The 23,318-nt window shown below is 40.7% G+C and overlaps 1 protein-coding gene across 11 annotated transcripts; it reads right to left on the bottom strand.

Moving 5' to 3' along the window:
• Window positions 1-265: 265 nt before the first annotated feature.
• On the bottom strand, window positions 266-17,595 carry elavl3 (ELAV like neuron-specific RNA binding protein 3). 11 transcript variants are annotated; one of them, XM_080906332.1, is made up of 8 exons: window positions 17,157-17,595; window positions 10,380-10,599; window positions 10,184-10,287; window positions 8,011-8,164; window positions 7,659-7,887; window positions 7,122-7,175; window positions 6,618-6,656; window positions 266-5,839 (listed from the first exon to the last, which is right to left on the bottom strand). In XM_080906332.1, exons 1-8 carry the CDS (start codon window positions 17,163-17,165, stop codon window positions 5,491-5,493), a joined length of 1,158 nt encoding a protein of 385 aa, XP_080762458.1. In that variant the 5' UTR covers window positions 17,166-17,595; the 3' UTR covers window positions 266-5,490. The 11 variants fall into 11 exon arrangements, with proteins under 11 accessions (XP_080762458.1, XP_080762462.1, XP_080762461.1 ...); XM_080906336.1 differs by having other exon boundaries at window positions 266-5,818; XM_080906335.1 differs by having other exon boundaries at window positions 7,659-7,884; window positions 17,157-17,588.
• Between the last annotated feature and the right edge of the window lie 5,723 nt (window positions 17,596-23,318).

Raw genomic sequence — 23,318 nt, 5'->3', positions numbered from 1 at the left:
TTTTGTCAGAAATAAACTTTAAATCTAAATAACTTTTCTTATGATCACAAAACATATGGATATATTACATATATCCAATCCTATTGATTATTAAATATTTAACTGAAGAGCTGGTGGAAATGTGTCATTTAAAAAAATAATTCAGTGTGCATTATTGTTGCAATTATCGAAACACTCAAGCCAACAAACCAGCCTTACTGAATGTGCATGCGATTGTAAAATGACATTTTAATAGTGTTTTGACAATCAGTAAAAATCGAGCCGCTTGTATTTGTAGCTTTTATTTTTATTTTTTTTTTCTGGCATGTAAAGTACAAATAATTAAACAATTCCATGAAAAAGTCTTCAAGCGTCTTCAGCTGAAATCCCAGTAATAAATATCCTAGTCTAAACTGAAAGGTTTTTTTTTTTTCTTTGTTAAATTTTGACATTGTTCATTTGGTCATGTTTGGAAGTATGAGATTTTGTATATTTTTTTCCGCAGACCATTGGTGTCAACGGAAATGTTTTGATCATTTTCACTTTTGATTTGTTCTACCATTCCAGGAAAAATGTAAGAAAAACATCACTAAGTTACTGCGTCCCCTCTTCTAAATAAATAGACACAAAATACAGTTGGTTGAGAAACAGAAGGACCACTCACCCCATCAGTACCTAAAGACTCCCAAGGAAACCTTCCTGTAGCTTTTCTGAGCTCTGCACTATTTTGTTGGAGCTCCTGGTTAGGTTTCCAATTGTGTAATGAGGCTCAAGAAGCACAAATTGATATTGAAATCGATACAGGTGATCTCAGTATACAATGCAGCTATGTAAACTGAACCCCTGATATCCCATTTTGTAAATCAAACCATCAACATGAACAAGAAAGCTTCTTGTGAGCATATCAAATCAAATCCCTCCCTTCCTGGCTAGCTGAAGGACCCTCAGATGGGCCAAAGCCTGGCTACAGGGGCTGCGCCGTGTCTCAGGGGTTCACCGAGTGGTTGAAAAAACAAGACTGTGATAAGATTAAATAATTAAAAGATTTTCATTTAACAAGACAAACAGAACACAGGCAGTAAAGGCATAACATCTAGCACAAAGCATGTATGTTTATACACTTCAATTAGTTAAATATAGCAGTGCATTCTTTGACTATGGAGAACGTTTCCAAATCGTACTTCTAAAGCTGTTTTTCTATTTGTCCCCCTTTTAAGAAACGAAATGGTGTAACCACAATTTTGGCAAACTTAAAATCTTTTAAACTTGCAAATATAATGAAATAAACCATAAATATACACAAAACATACTTTATACGAGGCAATAATAATAATCATAATAAATAGTTTTTAAGTTAACAATAAGTTAAAACTACAAGCTTAAAGTCGCCCAAATAATACAAGTTTGTTGGCGCTATTTTGAATTTTTTCTGTTTAAATTATTTTATGTTGCAACAAAAGCTACCACAGACTTTACAAACACAATTGAACACAGATTGATTGAAAGAAAAAAATCTAACTAAGTCTAAAATCTGCATACACTGTAAACTGCAACTAATTAAATAATGGAAGAAAAATAACAAACTTTACCCAATCAATGCAACCAAACATAATCTTTGACCCATGTGTGTTCTCTATGGAAACATCAACAACACAAATACACTAATTTAACATGTGAGTCTTGATATGTAAATGAAATCAATAAATTACAGGAAAAATGATATTTGAAATTGACATGGGCTAAAACTGATGATATATTAGACAGTATTCCTTTCAAGGTCATTGAGAATTGCTCTATTAAGACAGCCAAATGATGCAGTTTGAGCTAGCATGGTCAGAGCACAAATTAGGGGCTGAGGAAGTGATTATGGCAATTTTGAGATCAGAGCTCTCATTGCTTGTTTGATTTCTTAACGAGTCTGTTCGTTTTTGCTCCTTTCACGATTCCGCAAACCATTTCAGTGTGACATTTAATTTCTTTTTTAAAAAATATATATCATTTGTTCTCAGTCAATATAAAAACAAAGCACATTGCACTTACTGTTCCATAGGAAAGTTTTTTTGTCTTTTTAAATGATTATTGTTGTTGCTCAAGCAGTGTAGTACTGTTTCCTGCCATTGTCCTTGGCTCTTTGCTGTACATCAGATGTAGGTGTTCGTATAGACTGTGTATGAAAGGTCGTTTTGGACTGTGGGTTTGGTTTCTTGGGTTGACTGTTCTACATCGGACATGGCTGGGTAAACAACTCCAGCTGCAGCTCAACGTGGCCTGTTATCTCGGTTGTTCCTAACGTCTATCACTGGTCTCACCAAGTGCTCAGTCCTACTGTGCTATCTCTTTCAAATTGCATGACCAAAAATAGCTAGATTAGTCCCTTTATGTGGTCAGCTCTGGACACGCCACGAACAATCATTCAGAGTATTTCAGGGGATGAAACAGCATGAGTCAGATTGAAAGATGCCTGTGTAAGTATTTGAAGTGGTGCAACGGTTTTGAAGGATAAATTAGTCACAAGACAAAGCGGATGATTTAAATGTCGGGGGAAATATTATAGGAGGATGCGTTTTTCTTTCGTCGAGAGACTGATTCATCGCATTTATTTTTGATATGCCTCTTATCATTCGGTGTCTGCATGAAAGATGTGCAAATGGGATTGCTTGCATCTGTCACTTTTGGTTTAGTGATTTAAAGATTTATAAATGTAAACTGATATGCGCAACTTAAACATTCAAAAAGTAATGATAACTGAAATTGTAGAGGGTCCTTATTCAATAAATAACATCGATTTGTACAGCAATTACTTAGGGAATATTATAGTTGGTCTTAATTGAACCTTCTTGTACTGACTTGCAAAGCAGTTCTTTGGCAAAACTCAAATCTATCTAATCGTAAAGACTCATGCTCAATCTCAGTTGTGAATCTGCGTCACTGTTTCAATCTGCATTTTACTTTTTTATTTAATTTTGCAAGCAGCTTATAGAATTTGCCAGCTGGGCGATGAGCTGGGCTCATTGGAGCTTTATCTGGGATTCTCAAGTCAAAGAACTTCATTTCACTGCACCATCATTGAAGCAACACTGTACACAACTTCAGGACAAGAGATGTGTGTGTATGTGTGTCTAAGCAGTCAAAAGTATAGATATGTCTGTCTGGCTATACCCCCAACTGTTTACCTGTAACTTTATTTTTTTCTCCATTAAATTTGTTCTTGTTAGGTTCGGTTTCAATCATCTTGATATGGTTAGACAGTTAAGTTTGTATGAGATACATTGTTCCTTCGCCCCCTCCCCAAATCCCCACCCATACACCGCATGCTTGTTCCCCCTTGCTCTGCAAAGATCAGAGGGTTTAAAATAAAGCCATGCGATGTCCCAATTTTTCCAAGCTTAAGAATCTGTAAAAATTCAGCACAAGGTCTTGTTCCTTTGTATGTATAAAAATAGATTTATCTCTAATGTAATCCTTTCAAAGAGATCGTCCTCTTTGGCTAACACAGCGTCATTTAGAAAAGCAAAAAGCAAAAATGTCTTGAATATAGTTGACCTTATTTAATCTATTAATGTGTGCAGTTGTCTTGATATTGAAAGACATTAGCTCTCCCCCATGGTAAATCATCAGTCTGGGCTCTAACAGACATTTCAACTAGACAGGTTGGCCTTAATGTTTCATCAAGGGTGCCATAAATAATCTTCATGCAGTTGGGTTGGGGATATTTTAGAAATGCTATTTTAGTGGTTGTGCCAAACAGATCTGAAGCAAATAAATAAATACTTTTCTGTTGTAAACAGAAGTATAATTATGACACTTTCTTTTCTGCAAGGTTGATTTTGTGCAGTCATCTCTTGATAGGGCAGGAGTTCAAAGTTTCTGCGAAGCTTTTGTGAGAATCAAAGGGTTTTAAAGTAAAACTGAGGAGCGTTTAGCAAAGTTGGAGGAGCTGTTAATATTTCTCCTCACTGGATCAGTGATAATCTTTACATTGCTGGATATCATCACTCGCAGACATGACTCTAAGTCAACTTTAAGTGCTCAGTCTTTAGGAACTGCAGTTTACTTAATCTGCTCTATTCATATTTTTACCCATATATTCTACTGAAATGTAAAACTTTGACCTCATTTGTTCAGGGAGCTTCTATCTATGCACTCAAGAATAATACCGGTGCTCTTGAGTTTTTGCTCATCTGTGTTGTTTCACAGCAGACCTGCTTTGGCCGTTGTTGAGTTCACAATTTTTCAGTAGTAACCCTTTTTTTTTCAAAAGCATTTAAAATCGAAACAAATTGTCTTTGTCTTCTCTTGACCTTTTGACAAAGGATCTCATGCCGGATGATGGCTGACAGAGCAAAATACAATCATCTGAAAATGATGCAAAAGCAAAACAACACCGGTATTTCCCTTCGACGTGGCTGTGTTATGGTGAAACACTTTTCATCTCGCGCTCTTCTCTCTCATGGCCACCGGAGACTTACTAATGAACACTGTCACCATGGGAGCCCTGCCACTCTGCTCTAAGTTCACAGACAGTCTGCTTGTATTAGATCCATCTTAAGGACCGATTAGAAAAAATACAGCTTTACTGGACTAAATATGTGTAATCTTCTAGTTACTGAACTGTGTTTCTGTGATACATAAGTGTACTATTGTGTTGTTTGTTGTGAGACTGTGAGGGAAAGTGATTCTGATGGCCTTCGAACTACTCTTTTCTGTGACCAGTATTCATTAGTTAACCTAAATCATATTGGGTCTGAGCTGAACAAGCCCAGATAGGGTAGAGAAACTGCCTTTACGCTAGGCACCACCTAATGCAGGTCAGGAAACAGTAGTCAAAGTTTCTAGAAAATGCTTACATACTCGGCTATTATAACCACCTTAAATATTGAATATATAGTTATATTTTAATAGACGTATATAAGAGAACACTGTTTTTTAATTTCATTTTCTTTGATCTAAAAAAACTTGCTGATTCAAAATGCCCAAGTGTAAAAAAAGTGACTACATTCTCTCCAGCGAGATAATGGGAGAGATGGTGGGGTAAGAGTTTGGGTAAATTGCACATATTTCGTTCGCTTAAATTGTTTGATCGTTTTGTTCATCAGTTGTCGCTATTTGCCTGAATTCAATCAAAGCACTCAGTACACATTCTCCGTCACATTCGTTAGACTGTCTCCTAAATAGATCGCTCTTGCCCCTACCCAACAAACCAGCTACGTACCCCTTCTAATTCAATCCAGGCAAATACAGGGAAGGACTAGCATGTTGTGTAAAGAGAAAAGAAAAACTCCACTAGTGTGTGTTTACTTGAAACTCTGACTTGTGTATGCTTGCATATGGATATGTTTGTGTCGTGTGTGTGTGTGCATGTGTGCATGTATCTGCGTGTCTGTGTCTGTGATTCCGTTTTTATGAATTTATGTGAGAGAGACTCAGTCCAGGCCCATGTAGAGTGATGGCACAGGGAGCTGCTCTCCCTGCAGGTCGAAGGAGCTGGCGGCAACAGCCTCTCTCTCTCTCTCAGGCCTTGTGCTGCTTACTGGTCTTGAAGGAAACCTGCAGCACGCGGTCACCCAGGCGATAGCCGTTAAGGCTAGCAATAGCCATGGCAGCTTCATCGTAGTTGGTCATGGTGACAAAGCCAAAGCCCTTACATTTGTTGGTGGTGAAGTCACGGATGACCTTGACATTGGTGACTGCACCGAAAGGCCCGAAGAGCTGCCACAGGACACTTTCGTCCGCCTCAGGGGACAGGTTGTACACAAAGATGCACCAGCCGGCTCCAGTTGGACCGGTAAGGTTGACGCCGGCCAAACTGGTCATGCTGTCAATGGTGATGGGTGAGAATCTGGGGAAGAGAGTGGGAGAACTACCATGGGTGTCATTCTGAAGTTCCACACAGCATTCAGTGCTCTATACTGTCTCTAATGAGCGTGTATCTTTGAGAAATGTTAACGCTTGTAGTCAGGCATGGAGTCAGGGGACCCCATCTCCTTCCCCTCTCCTGCACAGTTTTGTAGGTAAATATGTGTGGGCACCACAGTGGCTCCAAACTACCTGCTTTCATACAAAATGACACTGTGAGCCCTGAGACAAGACACCCACACAATCTGCATATTTTCTCATTTTCTCTGCTGACCAAAGCCTCTGGAAGAATTAAACACATGAATCACGATGTTCAACGGAAATCACAGTATTGAACAAAACACAGAAACCTAGAGAGGGATGAAAAGCAAATTGGAATCAAATCATACAAAAACTGGAGCAAACAGAGGAGACGCAAACGGAATCTGGTATGTCCATGCTGGTGAAAAAAAGGGGACATTAAAGCAACTGAAACTGACAATGTTAGTTCATAAATAAATACATAGAAATTATTTCTATTAATCAAAACAAAAGAACAAAAGGTTAAACAAAGCCATGCCAGAATACCCTGCTGTCGGAATGCTGCATCATTGCCTAATGCAATTACAGATAGTCTTTTGTTGGCTCAGCTGCTTCTGTAGCATGGTTAAATGGGTTGTGGGCATTAAGAATTATGGCTAGTATCTGATTTTGAGATGAAGTCAGCAGGTGGTATTCCGGGCACTTTGTTTGAGGTTTTATTTTGGCATGGATGCTTTTGAAAGTACACCTTTGGCATTTACCTCTTGACTCCGTAGCTGGCGTTTAGTAAATTGTCGAGTCTGCAACGCAAGAGGGAGAATGAAGGGGATGCAGAAGTTAGTTATGAGATCTACAAAGAAGGGGGGGCTTTCATGTTAACATGTTGCTCCTTCACCAGCTGGCCTCCAGAGGGCATCCTTCACTGCAGCGTAGTCCCAAACCATCCAACCACAAACTGATGATGTGTCAAATTGGCCTGCTGGTTTTTATTTAAGCTCCAGAGTAATATGTTATTTTACATCTACTTATTCAAATTAAGTATTCATACTGAGCAAGTGAGCATTCCAAATCTGGGGGTGTCTACAGTTTGTGAAGTCCCTTAAAAATATTTCATGCTGGAAGCCTTGGAAAACTTTTTATTCATAATTATCCACATAGATGTGGATAACATCTATCATTATGATGCCTAAATGCCTATTAAGTATAGGCGACATTCATTTAACTTTGCTTTTTTTGTTGTATTTGGGAAAAATCTGGTTTCTTACATTGGTTTTGAGCTGTTATTTGGATCGGGTCCCTTTCCCAGTGAAGGGATCACACTGCAGTGTAAAAGAAAGTCAGAGAAAGAAATTGAGAAGGAGGGACACCATATTGCCATTTCCTTCTTTACTAGAACGTAAAAAAAATAGCTTAATATGTATTATAGTGACAGACAATCTGTTATTTATTCTTTAATCATTCTCTGTATTGTTAAACTAGATCACATTTACTAATTTGTGAATGTGCCACTTCAAAAATATTCAGATGCATTTACTCTTAGCCATTCTCTGATGTAGTTTAGAAAAACTTGCTGACTTGGCTACTGACACAGTAATGATATTCCATGTCTTACTAAAACAATGCAACGCTGACACACTTGCAATATTACGAGTTGGATTTGCTATTATTGAGTTTGCTTAAGCTCAACGACAGAGCAGGATAACCTGTGACTTGACCTTGAAATTATATTTATTTACAGACTATCTGTTGGTTAGTAAGGGACTCATACATCGGGTGGTATGAGGTTGGTAAAGGTTCAGTACCTGAAACGCTGAGTCTGGTGGTGGAGGGGTCCCGTGTAGCGACGAGCAGCAGTCTGGTACAGCTGAGTGAGTAAGGCCTGGCCTGTCTTCTGGCTGGGGTTGTTGGCGAACTTGACAGTGATGGGCTCGGCAGCACCCAAAGGCTTCTGTCCGTTCAGTCCTTTGATGGCCTCCTCTGCTTCATTTCTCTTGTCAAACCGGATGAAGCCCACTCCTCGTGATATGCCTGCTCCGAATAGCAAAGCAGGACAGTGTTACTACCTTGGCATCAGTATTGCTTCCTGCAAGCGTGACTGGTCTGACACAGGCTGTATTGATATATAGTTTATCCCAAAAAACTGACTGACAGTACCTGTAACTTGGTCCACTAAGATCCGTGAGGTGATGATCCGACCATATTGGGAGAACAGCTGTTCCATGTCCTTCTGGCTCATTGTTTTAGGGAGTCCACTAACATAAAGGTTGGCATCGCGAATGGAAGCCGAACTAGGCCGGGCATACGATACCTATAACACACAATATAACATAATCACTGTGTTTTGTTTGTTTTTTGTTTGGAACAATTTATAGCAGAAAAAAGAAGAACCGTCACTTTGACTGGAGGCACATGTTAGCTAAAACTAGACTGAGTTTCCAAAAAAATTGTTGCGATTTTGCCTTGTTTAACATTTACAGACCCAGTTGTCTGTTTGGTGTCTGTGGACTTAATCAGAGTTATAATGAGAGCATTGCAGACATGCTATAATGGCCGTAACCGTTACCCACACCGAGTGTCAGCTTTGTTTTGTACTTAAAAAAAAAATCAGCCTTAGTTGATATATTTTCCTGAAATCACCAGTGACTTAATTAGTGCATGGTCATTTTCTAATACATCTGTGTTTATATCCCTTATGGTTTTCTGTTGGTCTACTTTCAGAACATTTTGAGTTAGTGGTGCAGAGCGGGATCTAATTGGCTGTAAAAGCAATAGACACGTTCTCATTTTTGTGTTTATAGGAACACGTGAGCACTTCTGTGACAGATAGTCCAGTCCAGTGCATTGTTAAAAGTGGTGTGTTTGTGTGTGATGGAGAGACAGAGTGAGTGTTGTCTGAGATAGGCTGAGCTGCCCTCCCTGTCCTGCCTCCTTCCTTTGTCTCTATTCTCCAGGGAAGAACAGCTCTACAGGCAAACAGCAAACAATGTGATTGCATCACAAGAATTGCAAGATTCCCAATAACATATAAACATGGTTTTCACACACACCCGCGTGCTATTTGTCTGCATGTATATGGTGTAATGAATGCAAATGTATTTAGAAGTAGTTGCACTATTCTTTGGTTTGTTCTGACACAAAGAAAACAGTGATAACAAGTACTACACATATATTGTAGATATCTTTAGTGTGAATACAGGTGTTCTGATTTTATCCATCACTGCTAAGCACTAGTGTCTATTGTGCACACAGATGGACTGTATGAGCAGGAGGGTTGTGTGTTGGAGTGATTAGGGTGTTCTGGACGAGTCAGGGGGGAGTCACTGTGTTCGGGGAACAGAGGCTGCCCTATAATTAACCCTCTCGCTGTCGCTCCCACAGTACAGATGGTGCCTGAAGCCCATATGGCCTCTAATCCTGTCATTGGGATTCTGCTCTTTGAGCTACCCCCTACCCTTCTACTGCTGCCCCCACCCTAACACCTTCACCCCTTTCTATTGAAGCTTCCTCCAAAATCAGGAAGATGAAACCGGTCTATGGCCGCATGAATTATTTTTGAGATTTAAGAATAAATTACAAAGCAGTTAATTACAGACAAAGTTATCTATGTACAGATACATTAAATATGAATGATCTTATATGATTAACATTGCAGTGTAATAATTATCATGACAGTCTCATTACTTCTGCTCTAGAGTGAAAGTAAATTCACAAGGTTATGTGCACTTTTAATATAATATAAAATATGATTTGTCTGTCTGTTTATCCAAAAAGTAAGCATATACAGTCTGTGACTTCAAGCGAATTGTTTGATCAGCCATAAGCCATTTTGAAGGACAGCTGTTTTAGGATCACCTGCTCTGCTCTTTCAAAAATTCGTTTTTTCAATCCTGCAGTTCATTTCAATCTTTGATCTTCTTTTATTGTGTTCAGGGGACAGAGAGAATCAGTTTTTATGCCCCATCATCTGATTTTGGGACAAAGGAGCCCCCCTAATTAGCCTAGATTGGAGGCAGATGGGCTAACCTGGACTGACCCTCATGCACCACAGTCAGGCTTCCTAATTACATTTCCATCACAATAACCTTTGCATGCTGTCCGCCCCTTGCTTTCTGACCTCCACTTTCTCCTCCTCTTTCAGCCTTTCTCTCACTTCCTTTGTTCTAGCCTTCTGCCCCCTCATCCCCATTTTCTTCCCCTCCCTCTGTCACGTCTGTCACTGCCTCTTTCAGCAACCCCCTTGACAAAATCTACACTTCCTCTCTCTGTCTAGCATGCTGTGAAGAATTAAAAAAAAAACAGAGAGCAAAATTGGTTCAGTTCTGCTTACCTTGATTGTTTTAGTCTGCAATTTGAGACCATTGAGTGTGTTAATAGCCTTGTCTGCATCATTTGGGTCGACATAGTTTACAAAGCCATATCCCAAACTCTGTCCTGGAGACAAAGAGAGAGATATAGATGACGTTTGGGATTCTCCAAAACAACAAACAAAAATCACATTTTTTGGCATGTACAATGTGTTGCACCTGTTATCTTGTCTCTGACTAGCTTGCAGGACTCAATTTCTCCAATGCTACCAAACAAACTTTTGAATTCTTCCTGGGTCATGTTCTGAGGCAGATAGTTGACGATCAGGTTGGTTTTGCTGTCATCTGTGGAGCCGTTTGTGCTGATGACTGGGCCGTTAGGCAGACTGGTTCCGCTTGGACCGTTGGACACCTGGGTTTCCATGGTGCTGATTATCTGCTGAGGAAGAGGGTGGAGTTAGATTCATAATTCACAAAGAGACATGGTGGTGATCGGCGCTGATATAAATATAATATTTATCACACCATTTTGCAAATGCAAATATAACCACGCACACAGACTGTCCACTTTGTCACTGTCAGCAGGAAAGGTCAGGAATCAGCAATGCTAAAATGGAGACGGATACCAGCTCTGATTTATTATACCCCACCCACCCCCACTGCACCCCATATTTCCTCCTCTCTCGCTCTCTGCCTCTGGTCCTGCAGATGTCACAGTCCCTTTTCCCTTTCTCCTCCCCTCCCCCCACTCTTTTCCAGGGTCAAACACCATTACATCATTACACAGGGATGGATAATAGTGATGGTAGAAGTGTGTGTGTGTGTGTGTGTGTGTGTGTGTGTGTGTGTGTGTGTGTGTGTGTGTGTGTGTGTGTGTGTGTGTGTGTGTGTGTGTGAGGTTGGCAAGAGACTGGGGGAGTTAGGAGTGGCAGAGGTTGAGATTATGGACAAAGGGAAGAAAGCGGCACTGTTAAATGGATTTGGTGCTACAATAAAAGGAGAATACCACGGTTTGGTTAAAAGATAAATCGGGATTACATGTTTGCTCTTCTGCCTTTGTGTTTCCTAGTGGTCAGCTGACAGTGGAGTAAGGGTATGGGTTAGTGTACAGTACTATGCTCATGTCTGCTCTGTTGCTCTGGTGTGCACCATCTTGCTTAACGTCAGCCACGTGGGATTTCAAGGAACATCTGTTTGGTCGCAAACAAAACTTCCTGAATTATTTTCCACCCACTCACTCACAAGCAACACCTACTGCTTGGTGTTTAGAGAAACATATCTAGCATAAGCCTTCATAGGAAACAGGAACTCTGTTCACATTAAACTACACTGAACTGATGGAGATCGCTCAGCTGTATGAGATTACTGTGGTAGTCTCACATACCATGCTTTAAAAATAACCACCTAAATGTGTAAGTCTATGATTCTCACATTTACTTATTTTTTTTAAGGTCTAAAGTCATTTATTTGGATTTGATTCCCTTCACTTGTCAAAATAAATGAGCGTTCATGTTTTTGAATCGTGACGCTAAACGATCACCTTTATAGCACGGCCCTGCTGTGCCTTTGCACTATATTTTTGAGTACAAAAATTTCTGCTTTTATGTAGCTCAGTAACTCCATAAATTGTCTGAATAAATAACGCTTGCGTGGTGGTGGAGGCCAAAATGTAAATTTTGATGTCAGATTGCTGGATTGAGCTGCTGCAGAACTGGGTGGGTGTTATGCAAGTCAAATGGGCTAAATGAATCTTCTCTTGGATGCTTACAGTGTACTCAGAAGCAACAAAGGGACTTAATTAATAAATCCTCAAAGTTATTTTGAAATTTGCATGCTTGATGGAGAGTTTATTGTAGGTGTCCTTGAATCACTAAACAGTATAACAGGAACACATATTTCTCTTTAGCTCTTTGAAGCATGTACTTTTAATGGACAATTGATGTTATTTAAAAAAAAATTTATTGGAAAAACCTGGATGGTTAGCAGACAGAATTGACTTGTAACCTCATGTCATCTCTTCTAAAACAAAAATCATATCATTGTTTCTGTGTTAAGACTCATTTTACTGAAAAGGACTCATCTCTTCCTTTGTGTGTTTAATGTATTTGTCATTTCATGTGCTCTCCTTCTTTTTCTAGTCCCCCTAAATAGGTCTGTCTAATGAAACCTGCTTTTTCCCTTGCTTCTATGACCGTCTGTCTTGCTTTGAGCCTCACCTTGACTCACGTTGCCCAGGTAACAGCCCCTCAAAGACTGCATTGTTTCAAATGGCTGAAAAAGCTTTCTTACCGTAGGCTGAGTGTGTGTCTGTTCTCATTAAGAGCGCACAGGTTAGACATTTGTCCGCCTTTTATTCTGTGTATTGTATGGCTTTGTAGGAAATATAAGTCAGATTGACAATGACAAGGGGCGAAGCAGCACAGTGACAGAGTTAAAGCAGCCTAAAAATAAAATACTTCAAACACACATCTACGCACAAACAGCAGATGACATAAAATAGCAATCTGTCAAGCAAAGGTTTTGATGTCCAGCTGTAATGCCAAGTGAATATCACTTGCGTGCCCCTCTAAATGATAATGATGAGATGCACGTCTTGACAAAATAAGGTGGAGTCAAGCGGTTATGTTATTCATCGTAATAATAACCTAGTACATTGTTGTGTGATGTGATGCATCTGACTAACAGAAACACAAACAGCTGAACGTGTCCCAAATATGACAGAAGCATTTCGAGGGAGGGGGAAAAAAACAAAAAACATATTAGAGCAAATTTGACTCGCCAACGAAAATAACCCTCAGCATGGCAGAGCACACATTCCCAGTGAACAGTGTGAAGTTATATAATTCACAGAGCCACCAAGGAAAGGGCTGGGCTCAGAGATTGGCTGACACAAGCAGCAACTGAGATTAAGATTTTCATATAGAAACTGAGAGCAACAGCATGCTTGGAGGTTATTTGAAACAAATAGAATTTTTTTTAAGCTGTCATATTTCATTTTATACACCACCAACAATAAGCAAATACTCTGGATTGCAGTAACCCAATTACTGTGTAATATAGAGAAATTACTGGGATGGGTGCACAACAGCATGAATAATCGCGATATGCTGTAAGTATACACATACTCCAGCTAGTGGCTCCAGAGATTTTTAAGTATTGGTGACAAATACAAAGATCTCTCCAGGGCTAGTTAGATTTCCTAATTGTGTAAACCCTTTGCTGCCTTTCATTACCCATTTTTCTGAATCACTGTCTAAAAAGAATGAAAACAAGCCAAATAAAGACAATTTTTAAAAATATTTTGCTGTGGTAGCTCTGTGTGTTCCCCCACCTCGACTGCTTTCGTCTATTCTGGGGTTCTGCGAGATCTCCCTTAATATTTAATGTACTGCATCAGCATCGCCTACACATGGTCCCAGACTTGCACGCAAACAAGAGTCCTGCCTCCACTGCCAAACACATGAACCCAGACTCGCACGCAAACGAGAGCCCTGCCTCCACTGCCAAGCACACATTCCACCTACACGGTACACTATTAAATTACAAAACACAGAAGCATTACAAGACTAAATGTAAACGCAGTCTGTGTTCTCTGTCTTCTGATGCATATAAACAGCTTCCCCAATTCATTTCTGCTCCAAATGCACTAAAGGACTCCGGGCTATAATGTACGGAAGAATAACACTTTCCCAGTTTAGCTCATAACATGGGATTTACCACATTAGAGGTTACAGTTTGGATGTAACATCTAGCGTTTTGACACAAAGGTCACGCAAGGGAATTATAAGCTCAGTGTATAGGTAGATTCACTTGCCCTGCCTGTGTTATGTGTATCTTTAAATCACTCAGAATGCACAGTAAATGTATTTAGATAGACACGGAATTAGAATCACAACAAAGATTTATTCTTTTAAGACATAACCTGTACCTATTTCACATTTTAATGCGTTATGTAAAGATTTTTTCTTTTTGATTTTTTCTTTTTTCTGGAAGGCATGAATCAAAAGTAAATGCAAGGCTAAAGTGTAAATGAGCCTTCTAAATAACACAGATTACAGGATTATCCCAAACAAAGGGCATTAGCCACACTCTCTGCAGCTTAAGGGATCATGGTGGCAGCTGTAACACAACAGGACGACAGGAGTCACAGCTCCTGTCAGCTATGCGCTCAGACTCCATCCTATTCTTTACTCCACAGACTACAAATGAAAGATTTCTAACAGATTTCAGCTCTCGGAGGAGCGCCTGTGCACCGCTTTGATAAAATCACAGCAGACAAAGGCGAAGGAGAGAAATCTTGCAAGTCCTCGTAGCATGCGGGTCGCTATCCAGCGTGCTGAAAAAGGGAGTGGCTTTCGGACGGTCTCATTTTGAGGCCGGCGATGGCCGTGAATCAACCGAAGACCACCGAATCGTCATTATTATTAACACTAATGGTTTTAATTCGAAGTACGAGCAAAAACAATAAAAATAAAAATAGGACAACAATCTCGATTTGTCTTTTTCTCTTATTTCTCCCTGTTTTAAAAAGCCAAGACTTGTGAGCTCTGCAGGCATTCATGAACCGGAGCGTCTATTTGCTGAATAAACGTATTGAAACGACCAAACAAAAGAGCCACCCGTTCCTCCTCTTCTCTCTCGCAGAGGCTATGGCAGCGCTATGAATATTAATGTAAACAGTGGCGCTTTGTGTGGTGGCCAGGGGGCTGCAGGACTCTCCGGGAACAATGATTGTTACAGTCACCAGCTCCGAGTTAAAAAACGCCACGATAGGTCAAATATAATAAAAGTATTTATTAGCGCTTTAAAATGGGTTACTTTTTCTCTTTTAGAACGGGGCTCTTTTAATTATTTGTTTAATAACTGCCTTTGACATAAAGCATTCTTGAATTCACTATATATTTATATATAATTAATTTACAATGATATATATTTTAAAAAAATGAACTGTCACATAAAATATAGAATTATTTAACTCTTTATGAAATTATCACTGTCGTTGTGTTAGGATTTTGCAAACAAGTAAATTCTATAGTCTCAGAGGAAGATATGTTTTCTAACTCGGCCTGCTGGGTTTATTTGTTGTTAACTATATAAAGTGGTGGGCAACAGGAGGCATTTAACCGCTTATTTGAATGGGATTTTACGTCTCGACCTAGGACCCAGCATAGTTGTAAATAAATGACATTAAGCCTACGCTTATAAACGTTTAAACGTTTTATGTCTGACGTCAGGCTTAAAGATTCACGTTTAAATCTGTGCGACTTAAGATCAAACAGCTGGTTTTAATGTGATGTCCTCGACTGTCCTTGTCCTTGAATTGTGTAAGTGCCTTGGAAAGGTTATCTGACTCAACGCTTTTATTTGCTTGGCACTGCGGTACAGGCATGGGAGACTGCGGACCATGTGGAGGGGAGCCACTGTCGGTGTGACACTGTCTAGGCCTGCAAAAGGACAATAGGTAACGTACAGAGCGAAGAGAAACCACAAGTGCAATTGGAAACGAGACAAAAAGTGGACAACAAATCAGACCGATCCTGTGCACCTCCGTGTTGCACACTTTTTCCGAGCAATATTTCAAATTCCTTGAAATGATCTTACAGGTTATATTTTTTTCGAGGACTATCTGCCTCTCGTCCTGTTTCCTCTGAGTGTTAAATAATTTATTTTGGTTACTATTATTAGCCATAGACTGAGCAGCCTGAACAGTTTATTATGTTTAAATATATCAAGCTCTAATTAATAATTACGCAATCCCCAAAAAACTAAATTAACGGTCATTTTTATTTTTCACTCTAATAAATACTTACTGCTCTCCTGCGCGCAATATTAAGCTTTTTATCTTTAGCCTTTGCGCTTATTCTCTGTTTCTTGGTTATTCATTTGCTTCAATAATTTTATGCAAACGTGTCTGGTCTTAATTCGCCTGTTTGGATAAACTGCATTCAAGCAGAGCATTTGAAGAGGAAAAGCTGAATAGGTCGTTTGAGGCTTCAAGGCCCTTGTTGGGTGCTCAGGTCCAGCAGAGACACGCCCAATCCGACCGTCGGCACACAGCAAAGCTAATTTATCAGCGCTCGTCGGATGAAAGGAGACGAGCGCACTGCGAGCAAGCATGGCCATCTTGTAGCCTACGTGAGCGCTGTGAAACTCGGAGAAATGCGCTTAAAATGGAGATGTCCGTGTGCGGCCTTTACTGTCACGGCCTCTGAGATTTCCAGCCCATTTACTCGGTTACATCGCAACGAGAACCCGGAGGAATTTGGACTTTGTCTGATTCAATGCTAACCAATGGGTGCGTAATCTCTCTCCTCCCCCTCCCTCTCACGGAGTGACTCGACCCTTTTTCCCTCCCTTTGCCTCGCTGGATGGGCCCTCAGCCTCCGAGGCATCATGTTTTGTCTCAGAAAGCCGTCTCCAGCATCCTTGTTCTGCACCAGGCAGAGAAAGCCCGTCCTCCCCCCGCGCTGAACCGCCTCATGGCATTTCTCCCTCTCCATCACTCCGACCCTGCAGGGTTCCTACATCTTGACTGCTTATTACGAAAGAACTATAACCAGAGCTGCGACATTTAGGCACTTGTAGTAGCTATGATGCTAAAACGTAAAACGTGTGCTACAGAAAATGGCAGGGGAAAAAAAGAAAAAGAGAATTCTTTCAACGCGGAGGATGACTGCAGGCTGGAGCGCAGCCGGCATGGCGCATCACTCAGTATGAGATTACTAACTGCCTGTATGGATTGTTAATCTTATCGTAATAATAAGGCGTCGCATATTGGACTTAAACTTTTGACTCTAATCCCAACACTCCTGCATGTCTTGGCACAACCACAGATCTGGGTTTTAATCTCCACAAAAAAAAGCATGAGTAAAAAAAACGATGTTACATGGATCTGTCTACGACTAGCTGCATCACATGTGTACACAAAGGGACTGAGATAGAATGTAAGCTACAGCATCTCCCTCACAAATATAAAAGAAATAGAGGCATACGTACAGTAACCATTCTTGACGTACAATGAAAGAAATCTAGGTCCTCCTTTGCACTGGTCTTGAATCTGAAGGCTGAGTCTCTTATATGCTCTTCGGCCTTTATGTTATTTGGCCCTTATGTTCTGTCAGGAGTGAAACTTAAAAGAAAAAAAAAGAAAAAAAGGAAAAAAATACAATCTTCGCCAAGGGATCTCAGCCCTCTGAGATTGTATGTGTCCTCTATAGGATGAAATGAGGAGAAAGGGCTTTTCTACTGGATGATGATGAGGGAGAGCGTTCTCTCCGAGTGGCGTGGGTGATGGTTCAGAAAAAAAGAGAAGCAGTGATCCTCAGCAGGGTGTGTCCAGGGGAGGGTGTTCTGGTTCTGCTGTTTTTTTGTGTGTAATTCCTTGCTCCTCTCGCAGTCTCCTTCTGTGCCTCTGCTGCAATGTTCTTCTTTTATGCGTCCTCCTGGCTGGCAGAGCGCGCTGCTGATTGGCTATTTGTGCAGGGAGGGTACTACATGGCAGCCATTGCAATGCGCTCGTCTCCCATTATCCCCTTCAGGAGAGATCACCGAGAGTCCTCCCCCTCTTCCATCCCTGCCCTTCCATCTCTCCACTCCCTCCTTCTCGCTGCCCTTCCTTTCTTCCTGCCCCCCTCTTCACACACACACACACGCAGAGCAGTGTGAATAGGGCTCCACCTGCACTTTCAGAACAGATGGGTGCAGAAGAAGACAGTGGACTTGTCTCTCTCATTCCCCACACTTTGCACTCACTTCGGCCTCAGCACAGCCCCTTCCTTTCTCTCTTAGTCTTCATTTAGGCCTGCCTGACACCATAGCAAACAACTACGCTCCATAGGCCTTTGTCTTTCCAAATAAAAGCAATGTAGAGTGAAGATCAACAGACTTTCTCAGTCCACATTCATAGTTGTGAAGCAAAAAGGAAGACTAGAGAGCTATGCCACAATTTGGCGTGAATTGCAGATACACACAAAGCCTAAGATCCATACGATGGCTGATGATTTCTGGACATCTCATATGCAAGGCAGATGGTTAGCTATAGAGTCAGGTGCAGACGTGGGAATAACAAATTAGATAGCCCTCAAATTAATTCAGGTCTTTTCATTTAAAAATTGAGAAAGGTACAGTTGTAGTTCACATCAAGCTGTGCCAAATAGTCTTTTTTTTTCTTTGCTTTATGATCAGAAATGTGGCCGGTAGTGATTTTTGTCTTGCTTTACGATTCCAATATCCCCATCCTTAGTAGTTATCAGCCCTCTCTGCCCACCTCCTGCTGCTCACTCCTATGTCCCTTGCTGTGTGGTGAGTGCTCACTGAGACATGCTGTTTGGGCTCATCTATAATGCATCCCCTGCCCCGGGACATCATGTGTGACAAATGACCTATTTCTGTGCAGACCCCCATAGGGCCTTGACCTGAGGGGGTGGGTGGAGTATGCGTGCGAGTATGCATAAATCAGTGTATGTTTGTTTATTTGTGCATGAGGCTATGGTTTTTGTTGATGTGAGGAATTGAGATGATGAATGAAGGTTGGTGCTGTGCGTGGAATTAATGCCTCCTGAGTCTTTTTTAACTGCGGATGAGTAGTAAAAGTGTGCCGATTGGTTCATCTCCTCTCCTTTGCTCTCCCTAAGTGACACTGAGGAACCTTCAGGTATCTGTGGTGTTACCATCTGTGGGTGGATGTTGGCTTACTTTCATAATAAAATACAGGGCAGGAATCAGAAAGAACTCATTTAATTTTACTTTGTGTCTCTTACTGTTCTTCACACCTTACAGTCCCGATCACTCTTGTAGACCCCCCTCTTCCTTTCTGTCATTGTCCCACAGCTCTCTTCCAGTTAGATTCTGAACATGGGCTCTGTCTGATATTTTACATAATTGCCTTACATAAGTAGCAAGCTTGGCTCAGAGCTTGGATGATATTAGCGGAGATGAATATTGCATGAGGAAAGCACTCGTTAAGCGTTAATAAGAGGATAGAGATGGAGCCCCACTGTCAGTCTGTCTTAACCCCGCCCCCACCATTCTGACAAGCAGTGACTCAACTCAGCCTGGATGCGTTGGAGCCTTTGAGTCAGTTTGTTAAAGAGGGAGTGTGCATGTGTGTGCAATAGCACACATGCACGTACGCTTCTACTGGCGTACATGGACGTCTGAGGTGAGACGACGAGATTCGGTCATTAGGTGCTTGTGTTTTTTCCACCTTTGTTTGCTGAATAAAAGCGGCTCTTGTAACACAAAGGCGCCCAGGACTGTCAACTGACTGCAGGCCCACTTACAGTTCACACTTAATGTGAATAAATGGGCTTAATTGTGGCCCCTCATTAGAGCCCTGGTTAGTAGCACGGCAGCTGAATCCTCCTCTGTGAATAAGAGGGCATTTAAAGCTCCTATTGTGTATTACTGAATCAAAGGATCAAGCATTGGTTTTGCTTAAAAACCTTTTTGTTATTCCACTGATTATTTTCTTATTGTTGAGGGTTCTCCACTAGTGATGATTAGGAGTCTTGTTGGGGTGGTCCTTTTCTCTTTGTATATTGTGGAATGCACCTTGATGCCAAAGAGCTGAATAAAATTAATACACTGATTTTGAAGACCGTCAGCATTCATAGGAAGCTGCTAACTCTTCAAATAGCCTAGAAAGTACAACAGGAGCAAAAATTGATGCATCTTTTATGATACATTTTTATATATACAGTAGATCTGCCAATACAGTGATAAATATGTCATATATTAGACATCTGGGTGGTGAATATAGGTTTGTTGAAGAATTGAGGTCTAAATTCGTTAGGTTGGATTTTCTGTTCTTCATCTTTTTTATTCTCACAGTATTACGTCAAAAACCAGTGCCTGTTGCCATTGCCCTGTGGTAAGGTAGTGGCCTTGTGTGTGTGTGTGTGTGTGTGTGTGTGTGTGTGTGTGTGTGTGTGTGTGTGTGAGAGAGAGAGAGAGAGACAGAGAGAGAGAGAGAGAGGAGACAGGCGGAGTGAGAGAGTCACACTATGACAGCGTATCAGGGGGATGGGTAGGCTGATTCAGCCTCAGGTCTGGTTAATTCGGTGGTCTCTCCACCAGGCCTGACTCTTGGCAGTCCAGGGTTCTGTGGCAGCAGCAATGAAGCAGTTCTTGCTTTCAGGAAAGGTTCCAAAAATAAATTAGCCTCTTTTTGAAAGGACATTTGTTGATAATGGCAACTGGCCTAATTCAACCCTTTATGTATTATTTGGCAATTTTCTTGCAGTCTCCCTCATGGGTTCACTCTTGCACTTTTTCTCTGTCTCTCTCCTCTCTTTCTCTCTATATCCCTCTCTCCCTCTGTCTGTCTGGATGTGTTGTCTCTGGGCTATTATTAGAGTAGACAGGCTGGTGGGAGGAAGTCTCTGAAGTAGACGCTCTTGTCATTTTTTTTATTTATGTATTAAATTCTGCTTTCCATGTGCCTTTTTAATTCTCGGTGTACAGTATCTGTCTTTTGTTTGTATTAAGTGTAGGTGATGCGTTTAACCTCTTTAGACAATGTAACTGTTCCACATTTTTATCATTTGATTAAAGGAAACATCGCACATATGCTTGTCCCTGTGATTATCTGCTAATCATAACGTTATTGCTGCTACTGATGTGAATTCGTGTGGGTTTGAGGAAGGACTAACCTCCTTTAGTGAGACCATGTATTACTCAAAACCTTTTTAAATATAAAGGCATGCTTATGAATCTTTCATTTTGTCCTGTCTGAGGTGGTATCTGGGGAGAGACCTTAAATACACAAAGCTCTTAGACATTCTCTTTGTTTCTTTTCTCGCCTCAGTTCCTGCTGCTCCATTTCTATCTGACATGGAGGAAAAATCATACATGTGGCACAACAGCAACAGAGGAGGTGTGAGCGTGCCCGTTCTGTTGAGCTGAGGTGTTTTTAGCTTTATTTACTCTGCAAATGCCTCGACTTACAATGAACGGTAAATACTGTAAACAGCTATCCTCCCTCATCCTGGAATCTACTTATTGTGCTTTCATGTACACTTTGTTGTGGTGTTTACTCGATAGAGGGAAAGTCAATTATTAGATAGATAACATAGGCTTTCCAAATTGGATATTATAATGTTTCCTAGAAAAGCTTGTGTAGCCAGTGCACTCTATTTCTTCCCCCTATACTGTCTTCTTTTCCTCCTCTCCTCTTTCAATCTCTGGCTTTTACTCCCTGTAGTCCAGCTTTCTCCCCCTCACAGTCCGTCCCCTTTTCAGTAATAGGAGACTTGAAATCAATAGCACATTAGTCTGGCCGGAAACTCTTATGAAATTAAATATAAATGACTGAGATTGCAGCTCTACCTGCTGCTGACAGAGATGCATGATGGCTCTTGGGGATTTTTTTTTCTTTTCGTTCCTCTCTCCAGTAAACAGTCAGGCCATTTTGTGCTGTTCCTACAGCTTACCGGATCACTGGAATACCTAGTGTTTTTCTTGGCGATTAGTGTGCAGCACTGTAGACTTTGATTGGCTTTGTTTAGGGTTTGACATTTTGTCCTCTGTGTTGAACAATGACCAATCTGATAGCATAATCTGATAGAGCAAATGGCATCGTGGACGTCACAAAGCCGCGACAGCTCAGGAGGCATGAAGAATCAGCCGGCCACACCCATCCTCCAAATACAGCAGCAGCGCCATTTGAATATGAATGAGCACTCTGGTTATTAGCAGATTGCATCTTACTTTTTGCTCTCCAGTATTTTCTCCAAATACAATGTGTGCTTTTCCTTTCATTAAGCTTTCAGGTTTGCTGCTCTGTACTTTTATTCTGGAACTTTTTACATGTAAATTTTGTTGCTTGGTCGTCTTCCATTTTCATTAACTGCTTCAGCGTGTAAAGTGCAACAATTTCTTTTAACATTCTGTTTGGCTTAAAAGCATAATTTGCAAGGTGGCTGGAGAGTGCTGGCTGGTGGGAGGAAAGTAATATGAGACAAAAAGCCACTGCATGCGCTTCTGGGAATTGGTGGAGGCTTGGACAACAGTAAGCTAATACACATAGATGATATAGAAGTAGATGTATTTGCGAGCTATATTTCACCCCATCAGAGATGAAACGGTTTGTGACAGATGGACTGATATTGTTCTCCTGTATGGCCCATAAGTGTAGCCCCTCCTGCTTTCCCTCCCTGACAGATGTAGGGGAGGACCACAGTACACTCTTCTTTCTTTCAATTGATTTTGGTGCTTGAACCCTTAGGGAGTAGAGGATGGTGGTGGGATGGGTATATGGAGATGTTTTAGCCATTTCCTGCAGCACAGAAACTATAAAAAAGACCAAAGCAAAGGCTTTAAACCACTCAAACATACAGGCATATATCTGCATGTATTCAAATATGGCTGCACTCTCATAGCAGTGTGCACTCTGTGCACCGCTCTGACTAGAGCTTGGATGGATATTTCCATAAATCTTGGTTAGTGAGTGACAGGCTCACATGCATTCATGCATGTAATGTAGGCAGAGGAGAAAATGTGGCTGCTCATATTTACAGGGTGGTGTTCAAGAAATATACACCTGATTCACTAGATTATATTAGCGCATAACTATGGAATAATGTTTGTGTTGTTAGCAAAATTGCTATTATTTCTTTTTATTATGCCCTCTGGATAAGTTGACTGCCAGGAAATTCTGGATTGTGTGTTTTTTGGGGTAGTAATTAAGCTGATATCATGTGATTCAGCAATGATTACCCCCTGCACCAACGCCGACTGTAGGATCAACATTAGGAGACTTAACAGCTGTCTGAGAGCAGATGTGTCCTGTTGCTGCACCCATTCTGTGTCCCTGGAGGGGAGAGGTCAAGACAGGGGTGGAGGTTGAAGCAGAGATCGTCTCCCGAGGATGCTCCATGTTGATGCTTTAAAAGAAACTTTAAAAAAAAAGAGAGAGCAGCTGCCTGACCATTGTATAGCACACCAGTATAAGATGGAGATTAGCATTATTGATGACAATTTTCATCTGGTGTAATTCCTCCAAGCAAGCAAGGTCTCTAATGACATATATAAAATTCACATACATATATATATATATATATATATATATATATATATATATATATATATATATATATATATATATATATATATATATAGATAGATATATATAGATATATATAGATATATATATATATA

The sequence above is a fragment of the Rhamphochromis sp. 'chilingali' genome (genome assembly GCF_963969265.1).
Source record: "Rhamphochromis sp. 'chilingali' genome assembly, chromosome: 15".
NCBI lineage: Eukaryota > Metazoa > Chordata > Actinopteri > Cichliformes > Cichlidae > Rhamphochromis > Rhamphochromis sp. 'chilingali'.
The sequence above is the reverse complement of the archived record's forward strand: the minus strand, read 5'-3'. Positions and strand labels throughout refer to the sequence as shown.